This window comes from Salvelinus namaycush, chromosome 5 (assembly GCF_016432855.1).
Source record: "Salvelinus namaycush isolate Seneca chromosome 5, SaNama_1.0, whole genome shotgun sequence".
Lineage (NCBI taxonomy): Eukaryota > Metazoa > Chordata > Actinopteri > Salmoniformes > Salmonidae > Salvelinus > Salvelinus namaycush.
In genome coordinates, this window is record NC_052311.1 from 6,592,380 (window position 1) to 6,619,544 (window position 27,165).

General features: G+C 45.2%; 1 protein-coding gene across 1 annotated transcript in view; it reads left to right on the forward strand.

Annotated features, from left to right (window-relative positions):
* The first annotated feature begins 9,077 nt into the window (after positions 1 to 9,077).
* The window catches only part of LOC120047900 (BTB/POZ domain-containing protein KCTD16-like), a 908,275-nt gene continuing 890,187 nt past the window's right edge, over positions 9,078 to 27,165 (forward strand). Inside the window, exon 1 of the mRNA XM_038993492.1 lies at positions 9,078 to 9,909. Within this exon, the coding sequence (XP_038849420.1) occupies positions 9,078 to 9,909 (832 nt within the window). The remainder of the gene's footprint in view (positions 9,910 to 27,165) is intronic.

Here is a 27,165-nt window from a genome sequence, read left to right on the forward strand (position 1 = left end):
GACCCATGCCGAATCTTTTCAGTCTCCTGAGGGGGAATAGATTTTGTCGTGCCCTCTTCACGACTGTCATGGTGTGCTTGGACCATGCTAGTTTGCTGGTGATGTGGACACCAAGGAACTTGAAGCTCTCAACCTGCTCCACAGCAGCCTCGTCGATGAGAATGGGGGCGTGCTCGGTCCTCCTTTTCCTGTAGTCCACAATCATCTCCTTTGTCTTGATCACGTTGAGGGAGAGGTTGTTGTCCTGGCACCACACGGCCAGGTCTCTGACCTCCTCCTTATAGGCTGTCTCGTTGTTGTCGGTGATCAGGCCTACCACTGATGTGTCATCGGCAAATTTAATGATGGTGTTGGAATCGGGCCGTGCAGTCATGACTGAACCGGGAGTACAGGAGGGGGCTGAGCACGCACCCCTGAGGGGCCCCTGTGTTGAGGATCAGCATGGCAGATGTTTTGTTACCTACCCTTACTACAAAACAAATGCACACCTGCGATATAAAGGGTGCGTTCGTAAATTCACTCTGGCTATTGACTCTGATTTGAGCCCTCTCGTCGGAGTGCGCCAGAGCGCAGAGTAACTGATGTATTTTACAAATGCAATACCCAGTTGAATTTCACCGGTGTCAGTAAACGTCGGCAAAAAAACATAATTCAATTGTTGCCAGCAGCACAGTTACAACAGCAGCACAGTCACCAGCACAGTCACCAAAACAGCCTAACCAGCTCTGCTAGGGCGAGTAAAATGGTCAGAGTGAGGTGTTATCTCATTTGTGTCTGGAAGTAGCTAGCAAGCTAGACAATTTTACCAAGTTAGTGTGGGTGCCGGACTGCCGTTGTGAGGTCAGAGCGCTCGGATCAACCCTACTCCTCGGCCAGAGCGTCCAGTGTACCTCTGAATGCTCTGAGAGCGAAACGCTCTGAATTTACGAATGGACAATCTGACAACACTCAATTTAAGAATGCCCAGAGTGCACTCCGAGCGCACTCTGTCACTCCAGAGTGAATTTACGAACACACCCAAAGTTGTTTTTGTGGAAAATGAAAACGTGTCAGTTTGTCACTTTCGCAAGGTTGGAGTAACATGTGAACAAAAATATAAACTTAATCAATTTCAAAGATTTTACTGCGTTACAGTTCAAATAAGGAAATCAGTCAATTCAAATAAATAAATTAGGCCCTAATCAATGGATTTCACATGACTGGGCAGGGATGCAGCCACCCACTGGGGGAGCCAGGCCCAGCCAATCAGAATGAGTTTTTCCCTACAAAAGGGATTTATTACAAACAGAGATACTTCCCAGTACCCCCCCCCCCTCCCCCCATGAAACCTTTATAGGTTGCATTTATATTTTTGTTCAGTGTAGGTGGCACCTTTTAGATTTGGAGAAGATTTTAAACCTAAGGAATACATTTTTCACTTCTTTCAATGACTTCCCAAACTCCGGCCTGGTCTGCTTGGTTTATTTTGCAAGCGTTCCCGGAAGTCTCGTGATGTTGCGCATCTGGGTTTAGAAATTCTATGACTGTTGCCTACACTGCTCTTTGACAAATAATCTCAGCACACAGCTACCCATGGTCACAAGCCATTCATTCATTCATTCATTCATTCATTCATTCATTCATTCATTCATTCATCTCAAGCAGTCATTGTGCCTGACACAATGCATCATTGTTGTACAAGATCTAATAATATGGGACCCATTAGCAGTGGAACACTGTGACCGTTGAATAATTGAAGCCATAGCCTAATTTGATTCCATCGTAGGCTTTTTGGGAAAGCAAGTATTTATAATTGGTGTAAACATTACCTGGGTGAAAACAAAAACCCACACAGTCATTAAAAAACATGGAAACTCTCACTTCCAAACAGGGAAGAATGATAGCAGATATTTCACATTGGCTTCCTGGGGAGCAATGTGAACCAATGAAGCCTCGTCACCAAAGAGGAAGGATATTAAATTACATGTAATTTACTAATCTAATTCTAAACTGCAAAGGAAAAAAAATATCCATTTAATTTCTCAAGATATGCAGATTCACATAAATATCTCTCTCTCTCGTGATGAAATGAGTGGATGAGTAGCGTGCAAGAGAAGAGATAATTTAGGTCAGTGTAATGCTGTACTGTGTGGATAGAGATAATTTAGGTCAGTGTAATGCTGTGCTGTGTGGATAGAGATAATTTAGGTCAGTGTAATGCTGTGCTGTGTGGATAGAGATAATTTAGGTCAGTGTAATGCTGTACTGTGTGGATAGAGATAATTTAGGTCAGTGTAATGCTGTACTGTGTGGATAGAGATAATTTAGTTCAGTGTAATGCTGTGCTGTGTGGATAGAGATAATTTAGGTCAGTGTAATGCTGTGCTGTGTGGATAGAGATAATTTAGGTCAGTGTAATGCTGTGCTGTGTGGATAGAGATAATTTAGGTCAGTGTAATGCTGTGCTGTGTGGATAGAGATAATTTAAGTCAGTGTAATGCTGTGCTGTGTGGATAGAGATCATTTAGTTCAGTGTAATGCTGTGCTGTGTGGATAGAGATCATTTAGTTCAGTGTAATGCTGTGCTGTGTGGATAGAGATAATTTAGGTCAGTGTAATGCTGTGCTGTGTGGATAGAGATAATTTAGGTCAGTGTAATGCTGTGCTGTGTGGATAGAGATAATTTAGGTCAGTATAATGCTGTACTGTGTGGATAGAGATAATTTAGGTCAGTGTAATGCTGTACTGTGTGGATAGAGATAATTTAGGTCAGTGTAATGCTGTACTGTATGGATAGAGATAATTTAGTTCAGTGTAATGCTGTACTGTGTGGATAGAGATAATTTAGGTCAGTGTAATGCTGTGCTGTGTGGATAGAGATCATTTAGGTCAGTGTAATGCTGTGCTGTGTGGATAGAGATAATTTAGGTCAGTGTAATGCTGTGCTGTGTGGATAGAGATAATTTAGGGCAGTATAATGCTGTACTGTGTGGATAGAGATAATTTAGGTCAGTGTAATGCTGTACTGTGTGGATAGAGATAATTTAGGTCAGTGTAATGCTGTGCTGTGTGGATAGAGATAATTTAGGTCAGTGTAATGCTGTACTGTGTGGATAGAGATAATTTAGGTCAGTGTAATGCTGTGCTGTGTGGATAGAGATAATTTAGGTCAGTGTAATGCTGTACTGTGTGGATAGAGATAATTTAGGTCAGTGTAATGCTGTGCTGTGTGGATAGAGATAATTTAGGTCAGTGTAATGCTGTACTGTGTGGATAGAGATAATTTAGGTCAGTGTAATGCTGTGCTGTGTGGATAGAGATAATTTAGGTCAGTGTAATGCTGTGCTGTGTGGATAGAGATAATTTAGGTCAGTGTAATGCTGTACTGTGTGGATAGAGATAATTTAGGTCAGTGTAATGCTGTACTGTGTGGATAGAGATAATTTAGGTCAGTGTAATGCTGTGCTGTGTGGATAGAGATAATTTAGGTCAGTGTAATGCTGTACTGTGTGGATAGAGATAATAACCCATATAGCCAGCGACTGAAGTGTTTGGACTTCAGCATGCCTGTTTGGCCCTGTCCGGGGGTATCATCAGATGGGGCCACAGTGTCTCCTGACTCCTCCTGTCTCAGCCTCCAGTATTTATGCTGCAGTAGTTTATGTGTCGGGGGGCTAGGGTCAGTCTGTTATATCTGGAGTATTTCTCTTGTCTTATCCGGTGTCCTGTGTGAATTTAAGTATGCTCTCTCTAATTCTCTCTTTCTCTCTCGGAGGACCTGAGCCCGAGGACCATGCCTCAGGACTACCTGGCATGATGACTCCTTGCTGTCACCAGTCCACCTGGCCGTGCTGCTGCTCCAGTTTCAACTGTTCTGCCTGCGGCTATGGAACACTGACCTGTTCACCGGACGTGCTACCTGTCCCAGACCTGCTGTTTTCAACTCTCTAGAGACAGCAGGAGCGGTAGAGATACTCTCAATGATCGGCTATGAAAAGCCAACTGACATTTACTCCTGAGGTGCTGACCTCTTGCACCCTCGACAACTACTGTGATTATTATTATTTGACCATGCTGGTCATTTATGAACATTTGAACATCTTGGCCATGTTCTGTTATAATCTCCACCCGGCACAGCCAGAAGAGGACTGGCCACCCCTCATAGCCTGGTTCCTCTCTTGGTTTCTTCCTAGGTTTTGGCCTTTCTAGGGAGTTTTTCCTAGCCACCGGCTTCTACACCTGCATTGTTTGCTGTTTGGGGTTTTAGGCTGGGTTTCTGTACAGCACTTTGAGATATCAGCTGATGTAAGAAGGGCTATATAAATACATTTGATTTGATATTATTGCCAAGATAATATAAGAAAGACTGCCAGGCTGCTACACTGCCTACCAACACACCACCAAGACTCAGCTGCCAGGCTGCTACACTGCCTTACCAACTCACCACCAAGACTCAGCTGCCAGGCTGCTACACTGCCTTACCAACTCACCACCAGACTCAGCTGGCAGGCTGCTACACTGCCTTACCAACTTACCACCAAGACTCAGCTGCCAGGCTGCTACACTGCCTACCAACACACCACCAAGACTCAGCTGCTACACTGCCTTACCAACTCACCACCAAGACTCAGCTGGCAGGCTGCTACACTGCCTACCAACACACCACCAAGACTCAGCTGCCAGGCTGCTACACTGCCTACCAACACACCACCAAGACTCAGCTGTCAGGCTGCTACACTGCCTACCAACACACCACCAAGACTCAGCTGGCAGGCTGCTACACTGCCTTACCAACTCACCACCAAGACTCAGCTGGCAGGCTGCTACACCTCCTTTCCAACTCACCACCAAGACTCAGCTGGCAGGCTGCTACACCTCCTTTCCAACTCACCACCAAGACTCAGCTGGCAGGCTGCTACACCTCCTTTCCAACTCACCACCAAGACTCAGCTGGCAGGCTGCTACACTGCCTTTCCAACACACCACCAAGACTCAGCTGCTACACTGCCTTACCAACTCACCACCAAGACTCAGCTGGCAGGCTGCTACACTGCCTTACCAACTCACCACCAAGACTCAGCTGGCAGGCTGCTACACTGCCTTACCAACTCACCACCAAGACTCAGCTGGCAGGCTGCTACACTGCCTACCAACACACCACCAAGACTCAGCTGGCAGGCTGCTACACTGCCTTACCAACACACCACCAAGACTCAGCTGGCAGGCTGCTACACTGCCTTACCAACACACCACCAAGACTCAGCTGGCAGGCTGCTACACCTCCTTTCCAACTCACCACCAAGACTCAGGTGGCAGGCTGCTACACTGCCTTACCAACTCACCACCAAGACTCAGCTGCTACACTGCCTTACCAACTCACCACCAAGACTCAGCTGCTACACTGCCTTACCAACACACCACCAAGACTCAGCTGGCAGGCTGCTACACTGCCTTACCAACTCACCACCAAGACTCAGCTGCCAGGCTGCTACACTGCCTTACCAACTCACCACCAAGACTCAGCTGGCAGGCTGCTACACTGCCTTACCAACTCACCACCAAGACTCAGCTGCCAGGCTGCTACACTGCCTTTCCAACACACCACCAAGACTCAGCTTTCAATTTAGAGAGGAGCTAAGAGGAGATAAGAGATTAGATGAGATAGTAGAGATACTGTCAATAACCTTAGATGTAATTTGTCTTAGAGATACAGGGTCTGGAATTGAAGTGAATCCACCAAAGCAATATGTTTACATTTATGTACTTATTCAAATATGTTTGACATATTTGTTAGTTTAAGGATGAAATGTTTTGTACATTGTTTTTACCACATTTCTTACCACTTCTTTGTGTGGAGGTCATTGTTGGCTTTTCCAGTCAGTTCGATTTAACCACAGATTTCAACAACGAGAGCTCTCAAATATTCCATATGACAAGGTTGATGGAGCTTCTAGAATGTCTTACATCACTCTCAGCTGGAGACTCATATTGTCTTAGATTATTCATGCTGAACTAGGAGGAAGTTCAACCCCTCCTAAAAATCAGAAACTGGTAGTGTCGCACCCAACAGGAACTGAGGGAGGGAGGGAGGGAGGGAGGAACTGAGGGAGGGAGGGAGGGAGGAAGGGAGGGAGGGAGGGAGGGAGGGAGGAACTGAGGGAGGGAGGGAGGGAGGGAGGGAGGGAGTGAGTGAGGGAGGGAGTGAGGGAGGGAGGGAGGAACTGAGGGAGTGAGGGAGGGAGGGAGGAACTGAGGGAGGGAGGGAGGGAGGAACTGAGGGAGGGAGGGAGGGAGGGAGGGAGGGAGGGAGGGAAAGGGGGAGAGATTATTATAAACATTAAAGTATAGCAGTGTGTTTGTTTGTACAGGAACAGCTTGGTTTAAAAACAGGAACCAAGGACTCTCTACGGAGGATTAACGGCATCTGTTGTTGTCGTTAGTCAGCAGTCCAACTCACTCTGAAATGTTTCATCCATTTGGATATGTTTGTTTCCAAAAAAGGTAAAATACATTATGAAATGGGTTGAATATCCACAACACAACAAAATAGCCTACACTTACCCACATGTTGCCCAAGCCGAAGCCACAACAACACACAGCCGTTTTCTAGAGGGGAAATTAAAATCTCACATTAAAAGTAAAAAAAAAAAGCTTGCTGAAAGAATCAGCAACAGCAGTGACACACAGTTTTCAATCCCTTCTGTTTGAATCCCACTCACTGAAGCTGCCCCCACCCCTCCCCCCATGTGGCTGCTTAGCAACCCCTCTCCAGCACAATACAGTGAATTATCATGCAGGGTAACCAGTGTTGGCTTCTCACATTCCAGAAACAGAATCACCTTTATTCACCAAATACATTTGAATGTACAGTAATTTGACTTGGTGAAATGATCCACCAGTCAGGGAGAAAAATCACTCCACACTGACTCAAACCACCAATGTCCTATCAGAGAGACCAGGGATGAAGAGTTTATATTACTTCAAAAGATTTAACAGCTTTCACTGCTTTTTTCTACAGGCCTACTAAAGAGAATAGGCCTACTAAAGAGAATAGGCCTACTAAAGAGAATAGGCCCACTAAAGAGTATAGGCCTACTAAAGAGAATAGGCCTACTAAAGAGAATAGGTCTACTAAAGAGAATAGGCCTACTAAAGAGTATAGGCCTACTAAAGAGAGTACAGGCCTACTAAAGAGTATAGGTCTACTAAAGAGAGTACAGGCCTACTAAAGAGTATAGGCCTACTAAAGAGTATAGGCCTACTAAAGAGTATAGGCCTACTAAAGAGTACAGGCCTACTAAAGAGTATAGGCCTACTAAAGAGTATAGGCCTACTAAAGAGTATAGGCCTACTAAAGAGTATAGGCCTACTAAAGAGTACAGGCCTACTAAAGAGTATAGGCCTACTAAAGAGTATAGGCCTACTAAAGAGTACAGGCCTACTAAAGAGTACAGGCCTACTAAAGAGTATAGGCCTACTAAAGAGTATAGGCCTACTAAAGAGTATAGGCCTACTAAAGAGTATAGGCCTACTAAAGAGTACAGGCCTACTAAAGAGTACAGGCCTACTAAAGAGTATAGGCCTACTAAAGAGTATAGGCCTACTAAAGAGTACAGGCCTACTAAAGAGTATAGGCCTACTAAAGAGTATAGGCCTACTAAAGAGTATAGGCCTACTAAAGAGTACAGGCCTACTAAAGAGTACAGGCCTACTAAAGAGTACAGGCCTACTAAAGAGTACAGGCCTACTAAAGAGTATAGGCCTACTAAAGAGTATAGGCCTACTAAAGAGTATAGGCCTACTAAAGAGTATAGGCCTACTAAAGAGTATAGGCCTACTAAAGAGTATAGGCCTACTAAAGAGTATAGGCCTACTAAAGAATATAGGCCTACAAAAGAGAGTACAGGCCTACTAAAGAGAGTACATGGTTACATGTACATTTACATGGTTATCAAAACGTAACGCCAGGGTAAGAATACATGAAACACAGCCCTTATTTTAAAGTATTTTTTAAATTTCAATTTATGGGGGAAAACGATTGGAACCATTTCTCTGTTTGACCTCTAGGTTTTATGGGTATTATGACATCTCCACTGAGGGGCTCTATGGCCACTTGCAGCCGAACGGTACCTTTCCACGGTGTTGAAGTGACGCCCACTCACACAGTCCAATCAATGTACCATAGCGCAGCACAACCTCCCAGCTTGAAATTGCTGGTGATAGACAATGAAGACATTATTCATCAGCATAGATAAATCATGGGAAGCAACAAAACGGATAGTGGGGTTATTTAGTTTTTGCTAATTATATCATACACGGTTTTTAATTAGTCACCTGATATGTTTCAGCATATGGAAATCCCCAAATTATATTAAAACTCAAATGTTATTATAGCCTATTAGGCTACTTTGCAGAATGTTAATATATATTTTCTATGGAATGTCATTCAGAATGTAGGCTACGCTACGTCGCACGTTTTCAAACGTAATTTTCCTTTAAGATGATGATGTAAGACGTGACTCCCCATTATGTTTTTTCCACGCACCGCTGGAAAAACATAATCGTAACCGTTTTCACTCCAGTGCCAGCCTGACCGTTATTTCTGCTCTCTTCTCTGCACAGCAGTTTGGAGACGTAGAGATGGGAGCGCGCTGCACCGACGTCCGGATTCCATCTTCACTTTCAGAAAAGAATAGCACGCGCACGGCAATTTCAGCACAGTCTCTGTGGACAGCGAACGTGCCATTGATTCGGGCAGATAAAGTTACACTGGACTGTTAAAAAACAAGGACAGGAGCTTGCCTTGCAGAATCAAAGAAGTTTGACATTTTTATCCAGAACGGACTGAAGTGCAGAGGTGATCAATTATATGTTCAATTGATTATGGAATAATGGTGATTTCACGATGATTTCACTGTATGATTATATTAATGGACTCACAGCAATGGATGTGTGTAAAAATATGCGTGCACTGCATGTGGTGACCGATTTAATTCAACAGAAGACATGCACATTCCATCCCATATAGATTGAAAACTTTTTGGGAACATCTGCGCGCCGCACCTTGACCGGGATTTGGTTTTATGCATGAACTAAAAATGGCACTGAGTGAGAATTGTAAAACCCAGCCAGCTAAAGAAACAGGGTCGGTGCAAAACCCGCCGTCTGATGTTATTGAACTAAACGTAGGAGGACAGGTATACTATACTCGTCTACATACTTTAACAAGCATCCCCAATTCCTTACTGGGACGGTTATTCTCCACCAAGAAGGGGTCCTCGTCGAACGACTTGGCGCGGGACCTCAGGGGACGTTATTTTATCGACAGAGATGGTTTTCTGTTCAGATATGTATTGGATTATTTGAGAGATAAGCAGGTCGTCCTACCCGATCACTTCCCGGAGAAAGGAAGGTTGAAACGGGAAGCAGAATACTTTGAACTGCCCAAACTGGTCAAACTGTTGGTTTCCGAGGAATCTAAAACATTTCAGGACGACCCGTTTCACAGTGATTTCGACGACGCGTCGCTAACCAGCGACCAGAGGATATATTCCTCATACTCTCTGGACGGGAGATATGGATACATAACCGTCGGTTTCAAAGGCACGTGCGCGGCACCGGGGGGCAAAGACAGTCAGATTGACCCCAAATCCAAAAAAGTAGTACCCAGAATCTTCATCAGTGGAAGGATCGGCCTCGCCAAAGAGGTGTTTGGAAACACCCTGAATGAGAGCCTAGACGCAGACAGGGCTGCGGACAGGTACACCTCCCGGTTCTTCCTCCGGTTCTGTCACCTGGAGCGGGCCTTTGACATGCTGTCGGAGAGCGGGTTCCACATCGTTGCCTGTAACTCGTTGCTCACCGCCTCTTCCATCAGCCATTACGCACCTGAGAAAGTATGGTCCAATTTCACGCAGTACGTCTTCTACCGTAAGTGATAGCTTATTTCCCACATAAAACACTCAAAACCTTATTTAATAGTGTCGTTTAGGTTAGGCCACCTGGTTGACTCCATGTCACAATAGATTGTTTAAGTGGATTATTTAGGTTAGGCCACCTGGTTGACTCCATGTCACAATAGATTGTTTAAGTGGATTTAGTAAAGAGAATAGTCAAGTAGGTTATACTATGGATGTCTGACAGGCTCACTAGAATACATAGGTTGGATTAGGCCTATATGGTTCCCTTTGCTATCATTCCTGCACCTTGTTTAAAATAGGTTTTAAAGGTTGTGATTATATACACTGAGTGTATAAAACATTAGGAACACCTTCTTAATATTGAGTTGCACCCCAATTTGCAAATGTGTGCTGTGTTTTTGCACCCCAAATTGCATCTCAATTTGTCAGGCATGGACTCTACAAGGTATTCAAAGCGTTCCACAGAGATGCTGGCCAATGTTGACTCCAATGCTTCCCACAGTTGTGTCAAGTTGGCTGGTAGAGGATCTATACTACGAATAGCTGGTTCCATCTCATCCCACAAACACTCAATTGTATTGAGATCTGGTGACTGGGCCACTGCAGTATGTTTTCGTGGAACCATTCCTGGACAATCCTAGCCTTGTGGCATGGAGCATTATCCTGCTGAAATAATCTATTTGCAGATGGATACACTGTTGCCATGAAGGGATGCATCTGATTGGCTATGATGTTCAGATATGTGGCATTCAATCGTTGCTCCATTTTTTATCAAGGTGCCCAATATGTGCCATGAAAACACACCCCACACCATCACACCACCATCCTGTAATGTTGACACGCGACATGGCAGATGCATGTACTCCTGTGTTTTTCTCCATACCCTTAGTCCTCCCGTCAGCGTGAAACAGCAGGAACCGGGGATTCATCAGAACAGGAAATGTTTCTCAAATTCTAAAATGTTCGGTCCTTAGCCCACTGTAACTGCATTTTATTGAATTTTTCTGAAAGAAGTGGATCTCTGTCGTCGGCTGCCAAACCCCATTCGTGTCAGTGTACGACGAGTTGTGCGTTCTATTATGGGTCTTTGTGCACCAATGTTGTACTGGACTGTCAGTTGACTAATTGTAGACAGTCTGCTGCTCTGCACAATTCGTGCCACCATCCTAAGTCCTCTTTCATCAATGAACCATTTCCGACCACTGGCCAGCTGTTGGCTGGATGTCCTTTGGGTGGGAGAACATTCTGGATACACACGGGAAACTTTTGAGTGTGAAAAACCCAGCAGCGTTGCAGTTCTTGACACAAACACCGACTACCATACCCCCCGGTCAAAGGCTCTTATATGTTTTGCCATCTTGAATGGCACACATACCCAATCATTGTCTCAATTGTCTCAAGGCTTAAAAATCCTTCTTTAACCTGTCTCCTCCCCTTCATCTACACTGATTGAAGTGGATTTAACAACTGACATCAATAAGGGATCATAGCGTTCACCTGGATTCACCTGGTAAGTCTGTGTCATGAAAAGAGCAGGTGTTCTTAATGTTTTGTACACTCAGTGTAAGTGCACTATGTTATACTGGGATGTAACCAATCAGAAATCAACCCTTCAGCCGTCTGCATTAGGGAAGAAGACTTAGAACACTGATTTGAAGCACCAGGCATCACTTCGTTTCACATCCATTCCCTACTTGGTCTTAGCCAGACAGTTGTGCCGTTTAGCTGAAGGAGGAAAGACAGTTTGGCCACTAACGACTGACTACCTGCCTTCATTAGTAACTAATTTGGCTCATCCCTCGCTTTCTCTCTCCTCATCCCTCGCTTTCTCTCTCATCATCCCTCGCTTTCTCTGTGCGAAGAGAGGAGGGAGATGTTGCACCATATGGCCAATTAAAATACACCTTGTTCGCAATTCCAAATGGTTCCCCTCGGATTCCTGAATGAGATTCAGTTGGCAGGTCAAGCTTGGGGGTTGGGGTGGTGGAGGGCTTTAAGGAGGTGGAGTAACCGCGGCAAAGGATAACACATGGTTGGCTAATGATTTGCCTATGGAGTCGTTAATATAATTCTAATATAATAGGTGGGTGGAGATTGGGCATACGGTGTGGGTGATCACTGATGTCCCCAATCCTCATTGACAGACGCTTCTCCTGGACAGAGGGAGAGGGAGGAAGAGAGAGAGGTAGACCGGGTCAGAAGGAGACCGGGAAGAAGGAAAGGAGACCGGCAGAGGGAGTGGGAGAGAGAGAAAGAGAGAGAGAGAGGGAGAGAGAAGGGAGTGAGGGAGAGTACAGCGGGAGAGAAGGGAGAGAGGGAGGGTGCGCCAGAAGAAAAGGAGACTGAGAAGGGGATGGATGAGGCAGAATGATGAAGACTAGGTCAAAAGGAGAGGAGACAGAGAGACAGGCAGAGAGAGAAAGAGAGGGTGATGGAGAGAGTGAGAGAAAACAAAGAGACAGGGAGAGAGGTAGTGGTCAAGAGAGAGGGAGAGGTCAAGAGAGAGGCAGAGGTCAAGAGAGAGAGAGAGAGAGAGACAGAGAAAGAGAGACAGCGATCGAGAGGGAGAGGTCAAGAGAGAGAGACAGAGAGAGACAGAGAAAGAGAGACAGCGATCGAGAGGGAGAGGGGAACACTGAGAGGAAGAACACTAGCGAGGGAGTGAGATGTTTCAGTCTTTGATTCTTATAAGGACTCTGGTGAACAGGATTTATAGATGGAAAGGAACAGTTACTACTGAAGTTAATATAACAAAATAAACTGGATGTGTAAACAGACAGAACACAGACACTGATTGGAGCTCCCAGAGTGTTCTGACAGAACACAGCACACTGATTGGAGCTCCCAGAGTGTTCTGACAGAACACAGACACTGATTGGAGCTCCCAGAGTGTTCTGACAGAACACAGACACTGATTGGAGCTCCCAGAGTGTTCTGACAGAACACAGCACACTGATTGGAGCTCCCAGAGTGTTCTGACAGAACACAGACACTGATTGGAGCTCCCAGAGTGTTCTGACAGAACACAGCACACTGATTGGAGCTCCCAGAGTGTTCTGACAGAACACAGACACTGATTGGAGCTCCCAGAGTGCTCTGACAGAACACAGCACACTGATTGGAGCTCCCAGAGTGTTCTGACAGAACACAGACACTGATTGGAGCTCCCAGAGTGTTCTGACAGAACACAGACACTGATTGGAGCTCCCAGAGTGTTCTGACAGAACACAGCTCACTGATTGGAGCTCCCAGAGTGTTCTGACAGAACACAGCACACTGATTGGCGCTCCCAGAATGTTCTGACAGAACACAGCACACTGATTGGAGCTCCCAGAGCGTTCTGACAGAACACAGCACACTGATTGGCGCTCCCAGAATGTTCTGACAGAACACAGCACACTGATTGGAGCTCCCAGAGCGTTCTGACAGAACACAGCACACTGATTGGAGTTCCCAGAGTGTTCTGATTCATGCTGTTTGTTAGTGAGACTATATTCGGAAGGTGTGTCCCACATTCACAACAGCCCTCTCTCTCTGTCTATAGGCTCCTTCTCTCTCTCTTACTCTCTCTCTGTCTATAGGCTCTCTCTCTCTCTGTCTATAGGCTCTCTCTCTCTCTTGCTCTCTCTCTCTGTCTCTTTCTCTTTGCCTCAAACTTCTCTCTCTCTGTTTATCTTTCCCCTGAGTCCGCTCTCCTCTTCCTCCTGTTTTCTCTCTTCTCTCTCATCTCGCTCTCTCTCTCTGTTTACTTTCCTCTCCTTCTCTCCGTCTCTCTTAACCTCTCCCTCTAACCCATGTTCTTCTCCCTCTCCCTGGCTCCAGAGTAGTTGTTTTAATTCGAGAAGGAAAATAAAGTAAGAGACAAAGACAGTGGATTGTGCAGTCCTGTGCTGCTGGTTCCTATAGTTATTTTACAGACTCCAGTGAGTCCTCTTAGCATCTGTGTTGGACTACAACTCCCAACAGACACCAGAGCCTACATTAGCATATGGATGGATTGACTTCATTTTCCAGCAGGCACCAGCACAGCTGTTTTACCTATTTACTTTACTTCCTGGCCTGAGTGATTGATAATGACTCATCTGTGGTGAGTCTGACAGTCAGTCGTAAGATTCAGTCCCTTGTTAACCCTAAGCCCTTGTTACGAAAAGGCATTGTTGTTCTGTCAATGATTATCATTATGTTGTCCCAAATGGCACCCCGTTCCCTTTATAGTGCACTACTTTTGACCATGGCTGATAGGGTAGTGCACTACTTTTGACCATGGCTGATAGGGCTCTAGTGCCATTAGGCTGCAATTTGGGACGCATGCTCAGTTTCTTTTGTTCAGAGCATTACAAAAGGGTGAACACAGCGGCAGGCAGCGGCATACACTGAGACATTTGGTATGGATGAGGTCTCACACTGAGACATTTGGTATGGATGAGGTCTCACACTGAGACATTCGGTATGGATGAGGTCACACACTGAGACATTTGGTATGGATGAGGTCTCACACTGAGACATTTGGTATGGATGAGGTCTCACACTGAGACATTCGGTATGGATGAGGTCACACACTAAGACATTCGGTGTGGATGAGGTCTCACACTGAGACATTCGGTATGGATGAGTTCTCACACTGAGACATTCGGTATGGATGAGGTCACACACTGAGACATTCGGTATGGATGAGTTCTCACACTGAGACATTCGGTATGGATGAGGTCACACACTGAGACATTCGGTATGGATGAGTTCTCACACTGAGACATTCGGTATGGATGAGTTCTCACACTGAGACATTCGGTATGGATGAGGTCACACACTGAGACATTCGGTATGGATGAGGTCACACACTGAGACATTCAGTATGGATGAGTTCTCACACTGAGACATTCGGTATGGATGAGGTCACACACTGAGACATTCGGTATGGATGAGGTCACACACTGAGACATTCAGTATGGATGAGGTCACACACTGAGACATTCAGTATGGATGAGGTCACACACTGAGACATTCAGTATGGATGAGGTCACACACTGAGACATTCGGTATGAATGAGGTCACACACTGAGACATTCGGTATGGATGAGTTCTCACACTGAGACATTCGGTATGGATGAGTTCTCACACTGAGACATTCGGTATGGATGAGTTCTCACACTGAGACATTCAGTATGGATGAGTTCTCACACTAAGACATTCGGTATGGATGAGGTCACACACTGAGACATTCGGTATGGATGAGGTCACACACTAAGACATTCGGTATGGATGAGGTCTCACACTGAGACATTCAGTATGGATGAGGTCTCACACTGAGACATTCAGTATGGATGAGGTCTCACACTGAGACATTCAGTATGGATGAGGTCACACACTGAGACATTCAGTATGGATGAGGTCACACACTAAGACATTCAGTATGGAGGAGGTCACACGCACATTCATTTACACTACCTTTACACTAACCAAAAAAGTTTGGGGTCAATTAGAAATGTCCTTGTTTTCCATGAAAACATACATGAAATTAGTTGCAAACTGAATAGGAACTATAGTCTTGACGTTGACAAGGTTATAAATAATTATTTCTAATTGAAATAATAATTGTGTCCTTCAAACTTTGCTTTCGTCAAATAATCCTCCATTTACAGCCTTGCAGACCTTTGCATTCTAGTTGTCAATTTGTTGAGGTAATCTGAAGATAATTCACCCCATGCTTCCTGAAGCACCTCCCACATGTTGGATTGGCTTGAATTGAGTGACCCCAATTTTTTGAACGGTAGTGTATGTATGGACCTCGCTTTGTGCACCGGGGCATTGTCATGGCAGAACAGGAAAGGGCCTTCTCAAACTGTTGCCACAAATTTGGAAGCACAGAATTGTCTAGAATGTCATTGTATGCTGTAGCATTAAGATTTCCCTTCACTGGAACTAAGGGGCCTAGCCCGAACCATGAAAAACAGCCCCAGACCCTTATTCCTCCTCCACCAAACTTTACAGTTTGCACTATGCATTCGTGCAGGTAGTGTTCTCCTGGCATCTGCCAAACCCAGATTCGTCCGTCTGACTGCGAGATGGTGAAGCGTGATTCATCACTCCAGAGAACTCGTTTCCACTGCTCCAGAGTCCAATGGCGGCGAGCTTTACACCACTCCAGCCGAAGCTTGGCATTGCGCATGGTGATCTTAGGTTTGTGCGTGGCTGCTCGGCTATGGAAACCCATTTCATGAAGCTTCCGACAAACTGTTCATGTGCTGACGTTTCTTCCAAAGGCAGTTTGGAACTCAGTAGTGAGTGTTGCAACCGAGGACAGACAATTTTTACACGCTACGTGCTTCAGGACTCAGCAGTCCCGTTCTGTGAGCTTGTGTGGCCTACCACTTCACGACTGAGCAGTTATTGCTACTAGACGTGTCCACTTCATAATAACAGCACTTACAGTTGACTTGTTAGAAAGGTGGCATCCTATGACGGTGTCACATTGAAAGTCCCTGAGCTCTTCAATACAGTCCATTCTACTGCCAATGTGTCTCTATGGAGATGGCATGGCTGTGTGCTTGATTTTATACAGCTGTCAGCAACGGGTGTGGCTGAAATAGCCGAATCCACTCATTTGAAGGGGTGTCCTCATGCTTTTGCCCATGTAGTGTATGAGCATATTTGTCAAAAGTAGAGATGTAGGTTGTTAATTTTAATGGGGACTTTAGGTCTTAGATTAAGCAGACAGAGTTTGTCTAATTATCTCAGGCGAAGGCTAGAATGTTTTCCAAAAGCAGAACAAAATATTACCCTGCAAGTCTCGTAATGATACACTGGAAGACTTCCACATCATTATCAAGACTTCCACACCATTATCAAGACTTCCACATCATTATCAAGACTTCCACATCATTATCAAGACTTCCACATCATTATCAAGACTTCCACATCATTATCAAGACTTCCACATCATTATCAAGACTTCCACATCATTATCAAGACTTCCACATCACTATCAAGACTTCCACATCATTATCAAGACTTCCACATCATTATCAAGACTTCCACATCATTATCAAGACTTCCACACCATTATCAAGACTTCCACATCATTATCAAGACTTCCACATCATTATCAAGACTTCCACATCATTATCAAGACTTCCACATCATTATCAAGACTTCCACACCATTATCAAGACTTCCACACCATTATCAAGACTTCCACATCATTATCAAGACTTCCACATCATTATCAAGACTTCCACACCATTATCAAGACTTCCACATCATTATCAAGACTTCCACATCATTATCAAGACTTCCACATCACTATCAAGACTTCCACATCACTATCAAGACTTCCACATCATTATTAAGACTTCCACACCATTATCAAGACTTCCACACCATTATCAAGACTTCCACATCATTATCAAGACTTCCACACCATTATCAAGACTTCCACATCATTATCAAGACTTCCACACCATTATCAAGACTTCCACATCATTATCAAGACATCCACATCATTATCAAGACTTCCACACCATTATCAAGACTTCCACATCATTATCAAGACTTCCACATCATTATCAAGACTTCCACATCATTATCAAGACTTCCACATCATTATCAAGACTTCCACATCATTATCAAGACTTCCACACCATTATCAAGACTTCCACACCATTATCAAGACTTCCACATCATTATCAAGACTTCCACATCATTATCAAGACTTCCACACCATTATCAAGACTTCCACATCATTATCAAGACTTCCACATCATTATCAAGACTTCCACATCACTATCAAGACTTCCACATCATTATCAAGACTTCCACATCATTATCAAGACTTCCACACCATTATCAAGACTTCAACATCATTATCAAGACTTCCACATCATTATCAAGACTTCCACATCATTATCAAGAATTCCTTATCACTATCAAGACGTCCACGTCACTACCAAGACATTCATATCATTATCCTAGAAGCACAGAATCACATAATTTTCAAGACTTCCACATCATTATCAAGGCTTTAAAGTAAGAAACTACAACTTGTAAAGACTTTAAATACACTAACTTGACAAGGAAATGGATTCACTTCGCTATTGATATTGGGGTTATCTAACAGTGAGCCTGGGTCTACTTTACACGTGAAGGCCTACTGATTAGGTCGTGTTATTTTCAGGTAACAAAACCCCATAACACTCACTGCTGGGTCCAAAATGCCACCCTATTCCCTATATGGTGCACTATGGGCCCTGGTCCAATAGGTTATTATGTCAGACACCAGCTCCTTTCAATATCATTTCCCCTCCAGTACTGCAGGGAGATAGAGATCGGCGTTACCGAACAGCTGCCAGCAGGAAGAAGGTCTGTAATGACAAAGACAATTACATTTTCCACTATAACTCTATCAATCTGTGCAAACCAACGGGAGGGAGCCTGTCAAATAGGAGGTATTTTCTCAGAGAAAGATTACTCCCACCCCACGTGTACTCTGCTCTGGTAATACAAATGGTATATCGTTCATTATGGCTCTGAATGGGATGATTTGTGACCATAATTGATTCATGAACAATGGCAAAAGGAGGACAGGGGGAGAGAGGGAAGGAGAAGGGGGTAGAGAGAGAGCGACAGGTTCATGGGGGACTGGGGAGAGAGGGAAGGAGAAGGGGGGAGAAACGGTTCAGGGGGGACTGGGGAAAGAGGGGAGGAGAGGGAGGGAAGTAGAGGGGGAGATAGAGGGAGAGGAAGAGAGGGACACAGGTACAAGGGGAGAGGGGAGGAGGTAATCAATCGCTCCCTGGTAATAGAGTCTATGATTGGGCTGATCCTGAGCCGTGGGAGCCACATTGAAGCCTGGATGGATAGATCCGGGATGGATAGATCCGGGATAGATTGGGACTACGCTGCTCTACAGGAGATGGATGGTGATTCTCGACATACACCTATTGTGTATCCCAAATAGCACCCTATTCCCTCTATAGTGCACTACTTTTGACCAGGGTCCATAGGCCTTTGGTCAAAAGCAGTGCACTAATAGGGAATAGGGTGGCATTTTGGAGATACTCTCAATGAGAGAACACCTGGGGTGAGAGAGGCGCAGGGGGATGTAAATGACGTCTGTCTTGACTCAAAATGGCTGCCATGTATCATCTTGTAGGTGAGCTTGGGGGAGTTTCAAGCATTTTGAACATTGTGTAAGGGGAAGCTGAGGTTTGAAAGGATGGCCCTGCGAGATTATGTGATGATATGCTAAATAGATTTTTTTTTTAAATATTAAAATGCAATTTATCATCACAACTAACATACACTCTCAGATTTTTATTTTTTATTTTTTTAATGCATTTTTTACCAAGTTAGCCTTAAAGGTGGACTCAGCAATATGACGTAGATGCAGAAAGTAAATAACATAGTGGGTCAATTTCTGCAACAACTAAAAGCTTTGAAGCATGAGGCTCAACTTCTTCACTGTTTTTTTCCCGTGGCTTTCACCCTCTAACAGCATGAAGAGAACCTGTGCAAATGTGCAGATATTGTGTGTGACCGTGTGAGAGCGAAGTCTTGCTAGCTTTTCTTACACAAATCCTGCCATGTTGGCATTTTATCGCTGTGCTGCTGACGGTGAGGGTGAGAGGAGGCAGGAGGAGGTGAGTGCAGTGAGAGGAGGTGTGAGGATGTAGGAGGAAGTGAGAGGAGGTGTGCGGAGGCAGGAGGAGTTGTGAGGAGGAAGTGAGAGGAGGTGTGAGGATGTGTGAGGATGTAGGAGGAGGTTTGAGGAAGTGAGAGGATGTGAGAGGCAGTGAGAGGAGGTGTGAGGATGTAGGAGGAGGTTTGAGGAAGTGAGAGGAGGTGAGAGGAGGCAGGAGGACTTGTGAGAAGGCAGGGGGAGAATTGAAGAAGTGAGAGGAGGTGTGACGAGGCAGGAGGATGTGAGAGGCAGTGAGAGGAGGGGTGAGGCTGTAGGAGGAGGTTTGAGGAAGTGAGAGGAGGCAGGAGGACTTGTGAGGAGGCAGGAGAATTGAGGAATTGAGAGGAGGTGTGAGGAGGCAGGAGGATGTGAGAGGCAGTGAGAGGAGGGGTGAGGCTGTAGGAGGAGATTTGAGGAAGTGAGAGGAGGTGTGAGGAGGCAGGAGGAGGCGTCAGGAGGAAGGATGATGTGGGATAGCACTCACGTACTGATATAATTAACCCCTTCATGGAACCCCCGGAGATACAGGAACACTGATAACAGACCTCCAGGAGATACAGGAACACTGATAACAGACCCATAGGAGATACAGGAACACACTGATAACAGACCTCCAGGAGATACAGGAACACTGATAACAGACCTCCAGGAGATACAGGAACACTGATAACAGACCCATAGGAGATACAGGAACACACTGATAACAGACCCATAGGAGATACAGGAACATGGTGAACAGACCCATAGGAGATACAGGAACACTGATAACAGACCCATAGGAGATACAGGAACACACTGATAACAGACCCATAGGAGATACAGGAACACTGATAACAGACCCATAGGAGATACAGGAACACACTGATAACAGACCCATAGGAGATACAGGAACACACTGATAACAGACCTCCAGGAGATACAGGAACACTGATAACAGACCCATAGGAGATACAGGAACACTGATAACAGACCCATAGGAGATACAGGAACACTGATAACAGACCTCCAGGAGATACAGGAACACTGATAACAGACCCATAGGAGATACAGGAACACACTGATAACAGACCTCCAGGAGATACAGGAACACTGATAACAGACCCATAGAGAGTACAGGAACATAAACAACACACGATAACAGACCACAGGAGTCAGGACTACTGATAACAGACCCATAGGAGATACAGGAACACACTGATAACAGACCTCCAGGAGATACAGGAACACTGATAACAGACCCATAGGAGATACAGGAACACTGATAACAGACCCATAGGAGATACAGGAACACTGATAACAGACCCATAGGAGATACAGGAACACACTGATAACAGACCTCCAGGAGATACAGGAACACTGATAACAGACCCATAGGAGATACAGGAACACACTGATAACAGACCTCCAGGAGATACAGGAACACACTGATAACAGACCCATAGGAGATACAGGAACACACTGATAACAGACCCATAGGAGATACAGGAACACACTGATAACAGACCCATAGGAGATACAGGAACACACTGATAACAGACCTCCAGGAGATACAGGAACACACTGATAACAGACCCATAGGAGATACAGGAACACACTGATAACAGACCCATAGGAGATACAGGAACACACTGATAACAGACCTCCAGGAGATACAGGAACACACTGATAACAGACCCATAGGAGATACAGGAACACTGATAACAGACCTCCAGGAGATACAGGAACACACTGATAACAGACCCATAGGAGATACAGGAACACTGATAACAGACCTCCAGGAGATACAGGAACACTGATAACAGACCCATAGGAGATACAGGAACATGATAACAGACCATAGGAATACGGAACACCGATACAGACCCCCAGGAGATACAGGAACACACTGATAACAGACCTCCAGGAGATACAGGAACACACTGATAACAGACCCATAGGAGATACAGGAACACCGATAACAGACCTCCAGGAGATACAGGAACACACTGATAACAGACCTCCAGGAGATACAGGAACACACTGATAACAGACCCATAGGAGATACAGGAACACTGATAACAGACCTCCAGGAGATACAGGAACACACTGATAACAGACCCATAGGAGATACAGGAACACTGATAACAGACCCATAGGAGATACAGGAACACTGATAACAGACCTCCAGGAGATACAGGAACACTGATAACAGACCTCCAGGAGATACAGGAACACACTGATAACAGACCTATAGGAGATACAGGAACACACTGATAACAGACCTCCAGGAGATACAGGAACACACTGATAACAGACTATAGGAGATACAGGAACACCTGTAACAGACCCATAGGAGATACAGGAACACTGATAACAGAACCATAGGAGATACAGGAACACACTGATAACAGACCTCCAGGAGATACAGGAACACTGATAACAGACCTCCAGGAGATACAGGAACACTGATAACAGACCCATAGGAGATACAGGAACACTGATAACAGACCCATAGGAGATACAGGACTACTGATAACAGACCCATAGGAGATACAGGAACACACTGATAACAACACCAGAGATACAGGACTACTGATACAGACCCATAGGAGATACAGGAACACACTGATAACAGACCACCAGGAGATACAGGACTACTGATAACAGACCCATAGGAGATACAGGAACACACTGATAACAGACCTCCAGGAGATACAGGAACACTGATAACAGACCCATAGGAGATACAGGAACACTGATAACAGACCCCAGGAGATACAGGAACACTGATAACAGACCATAGGAGATACAGGAACACACTGATAACAGACCTATAGGAGATACAGGAACACTGATAACAGACCCATAGGAGATACAGGAACACTGATAACAGACCCATAGGAGATACAGGAACACCGATAACAGACCTCCAGGAGATACAGGAACACACTGATAACAGACCTCCAGGAGATACAGGAACACACTGATAACAGACCTATAGGAGATACAGGAACACTGATAACATACCCATAGGAGATACAGGAACACCGATAACAGACCTCCAGGAGATACAGGAACACACTGATAACAGACCCATAGGAGATACAGGAACACTGGTAACAGACCCATAGGAGATACAGGAACACTGATAACAGACTCCAGAGATACAGGAACACACTGATAACAGACCTCCGGGAGATACAGGAACACTGATAACAGACCTCCAGGAGATACAGGAACACACTGATAACAGACCCATAGGAGATACAGGAACACTGATAACAGACCCATAGGAGATACAGGAACACTGATAACAGACCCATAGGAGATACAGGAACACTGATAACAGACCCATAGGAGATACAGGAACACACTGATAACAGACCTCCAGGAGATACAGGAACACACTGATAACAGACCCCGGAGATACAGGAACACTGATAACAGACCTCCAGGAGATACAGGAACACACTGATAACAGACCCATAGGAGATACAGGAACACTGGTAACAGACCCATAGGAGATACAGGAACACTGATAACAGACCCATAGGAGATACAGGAACACTGGTAACAGACCCATAGGAGATACAGGAACACTGATAACAGACCCATAGGAGATACAGGAACACACTGATAACAGACCTCCAGGAGATACAGGAACACACTGATAACAGACCTCCAGGAGATACAGGAACACACTGATAACAGACCCATAGGAGATACAGGAACACACTGATAACAGACCTCCAGGAGATACAGGAACACACTGATAACAGACCTCCGGGAGATACAGGAACACTGATAACAGACCTCCAGGAGATACAGGAACACACTGATAACAGACCCATAGGAGATACAGGAACACTGATAACAGACCCATAGGAGATACAGGAACACTGATAACAGACCCATAGGAGATACAGGAACACTGATAACAGACCCATAGGAGATACAGGAACACTGATAACAGACCCATAGGAGATACAGGAACACACTGATAACAGACCATCCAGGAGATACAGGAACACCTGATAACAGACCCATAGGAGATACAGGAACACACCGATAACAGACCTATAGGAGATACAGGAACACACTGATAACAGACCTCCAGGAGATACAGGAACACTGATAACAGACCCATAGGAGATACAGGAACACACTGATAACAGACCTCCAGGAGATACAGGAACACACTGATAACAGACCCATAGGAGATACAGGAACACACTGATAACAGACCTATAGGAGATAAAGGAACACACTGATAACAGACCTCCAGGAGATACAGGAACACACTGATAACAGACCCATAGGAGATACAGGAACACACTGATAACAGACCTCCAGGAGATACAGGAACACACTGATAACAGGTACCGATACAGGAACACACTGATAACAGACCTCCAGAGATACAGGAACACTGATAACGACCCATAGAGAAACAGGAACACACTGATAACAGCCTTGACACAGCAGCACAGTGGAGAAAACATATAGGTTTGTGTGTGTGGTACAATGGTTGTCGTGTTAATATGCCAGAGGGGACTCTGTGAACTGGGGGACTCTGTGAACCTGGGGGGACTCTGTGAACCGGGGGAGAGGAGGAGATAGAGAGGCTCTCCCTCCCTCCCTTCCTTCCTTCCTTCCTTCCTTTCCTTCCTTCTTCCCTTCCTTCTTCCTTCCTTCCTTCCTTCCTTCTCCTTCTTCCTTCCTTCCTTCTTCCTTCCTTCCTTCCTTCCTTCCTTCCTTCCTCCTCCCTCCCTCCCTCCCTCCCTCCCTCCTCCCTCCCTTCCTCCCTGCATCTCTGTAAGTGAAGTAAAGTGTGTTAAAGCAGAAATCCATCGACCCTGAATCTCATCACCGCCAATTAGCAGCTGCAGAACAGCTGACATCCTTGCTCCTGGCCGTTCCCTACACTCCCAGTAACCTCTACCCCCCTCCATCCATCCATCTTACTCCCCTCCCTATCTCCCTCACTCTCTTCCATCTCCCTCCCTCCCTCCATCTCTCCCTCACTCTCTCCATCTCTCCCTCTGCCTCCCTCCATCCTCACTCCCTCCATATCCCTCCCTTCCTCCATCCTCACCTATAATGGTCCAATTATTATTTCAATGCGTGTCCCAAATGGCACCATATTCCCTACATAGTGCACTAGTTTGACCAGAAGTAGTGCACTATCTAGGGAATAGGGTGCCATTTGGGTCAGAGCTTGCATCATTGATCTCATCCAGGTCCCTGGTCTGAAAGATGTCTTTGTTAGACAGTGATTGTAATCAGTCTGTTCTCACCTAGAGGTGGAAACCTGGCTGGGTTTTTGGGGATAAATGACCAGTGAAGGTTTAAGTTTAGGCCAGCGGCGTAGTGTAGTTCTGAGAAGTTCTGAGGTCTCTCTCTCTCTCTCTGCCTCATCCCTACCTCATCCCTGCCTCATCCCTGCCTCATCCCTGCCTCATCCCTGCCTCATCCCTGTCTCATCTCACTCCATCTGCGAGGAGCTATGCTTATGGAGGGATGAGGGGAGGGGATGGGGGAGCTAGGAATGGGGAAGGGACATCGTCTTGCCTGTTTATCTTCCCGCCAGTAAGACACACAGCCAGCCCAACAACACTCAGAAGTGTGTGTGTCTTCCAACTTCCGCTTGTCACTGTCAATCAGAAAGATGTAATTGTCACTTTGCCAGTGGACAGCAAGGCTGGTGATGAGTCAGACCAGCACGACTCTGCTGTATAGACTGGTGGGCTTCTAACTCTGCTATATAGACTGGTGGGCTTCTAACTCTGCATATAGACTGGTGGCTTCTAATACTCTGCTAATAGACTGTGGCTTCTAACTCTGCATATAGACTGGTGGGTTCTAACTTGCTATGTATAGACTGGTGGGCTCTAACCATCTACTTGCTGATATGATGGGGGCTTCTAACCATCTAACTATGCTGTATAGACTGGTGGGCTTCTAACTCCGCTGTATAGACTGGTGGTTTACCTACTGACTGCTATAGACTGGTGGGCTCTACTAACTCTGCTGTATAGACTGGTGGGTCTTCTAACTCTGCTATATAGACTAGTGGGCTTCTAACTCTGCTTATAGACTGGTGGGCTTCTACATCTAACTCTGCTATATAGACTGGTGGGCTTCTAACCATCTAACTGCTATATGACTGGTGGGCTTCTAACCATCTAACTCTGCTATATAGACTGGTGGGGCTCTAACCATCTAACTTGCTATACAGACTGGTGGGCTTCTAACTCTGCTATATAGACTGGTGGGTCTAACCATCTAACTCTGCTGTATAGACTGGTGGGCTTCTAACTCTGCTATATAGACTGGTGGGCTTCTAACCATCTAACTCAGCAATATAGACTGGTGGGTCTTCTAACCATCTAACCTGCTGATATAGACTGGTGGGCTTCTAACCATCTAACTCTGCTGTATAGACTGGTGGGCTTCTAACCACTTAACTCTTGCTATAGACTGGTCGGCTTTAACCATCTAACTCTGCTATATAGATTGGTGGGTTTAACCATCTAACTCTGCTGTATAGACTGGTGGCTTCTAACCATCTAACTCTGCTATATAGACTGTGTAGCGTGGCTCTAACCATCTAACTCTGTTATATAGACTGGTGGGTTCTAACCATCTAACTCTGCTGTATAGACTGGTGGGCTTCTAACCATAACTCTGATATATAGACTGGTGGGCTTCTAACCATCTAACTCTGCAATATAGACTGGTGGGCTTCTAACCATCTAACTCTGCTGTATAGAAGGTGGGCTTCTATAACCATCTAACTCTGCTGATAGACTGGTGGGCTTCTAACCATCTAACTCTGCTATATAGACTGGTGGGCTTCTAACCATCTAACTCTGCTAATAGACTGGTGGGCTTCTAACATCTAACTCTGATGTATAGACTAGTGGGCTTCTAACATCTATCTCTGCTATATAGACTGGTGGGCTTCTAAACATCCTAACTCTGCCATATAGCTGGTGGGCTTCTAACCATTAACTCTGCTATATAGACTGGTGGGCTTCTAACCATCTAACTCTGCTATATAGACTGGTGGGCTTCTAACTCTGCTGTATAGACTGGTGGGCTTCTAACCATCTAACTCTGCTATATAGACTGGTGGGCTTCTAACCATCTAACTCTGCTGTATAGACTGGTGGGCTTCTAACCATCTAACTCTGCTGTATAGACTGGTGGGCTTCTAACCATCTAACTTTGCTATATGACTGGTGGGCTCTAACCATCTAACTCTGCTGTATAGAATGGTGGGCTTCTAACCATCTATCTCTGCTATATAGACTGGTGGCTTCTAACCATCTAACTCTACTATATAGACTGGTGGGCTTCTAACCATCTAACCTGCTATATAGACTGGTGGGCTTCTAACCATCTAACTCTGCTGTATAGACTGGTGGGCTTCTAACCATTAACTCTGCTATATAGACTGGTGGGCTTCTAACCATCTAACTCTGCAATATAGACTGGTGGGCTTCTAACCATCTAACTCTACTATATTAGACTGGTGGGCTTCTCTAACTCACTCTGACCTACTATATAGACTGTGGGGCTATTCTGTCAACCTTCTATACTCTGACA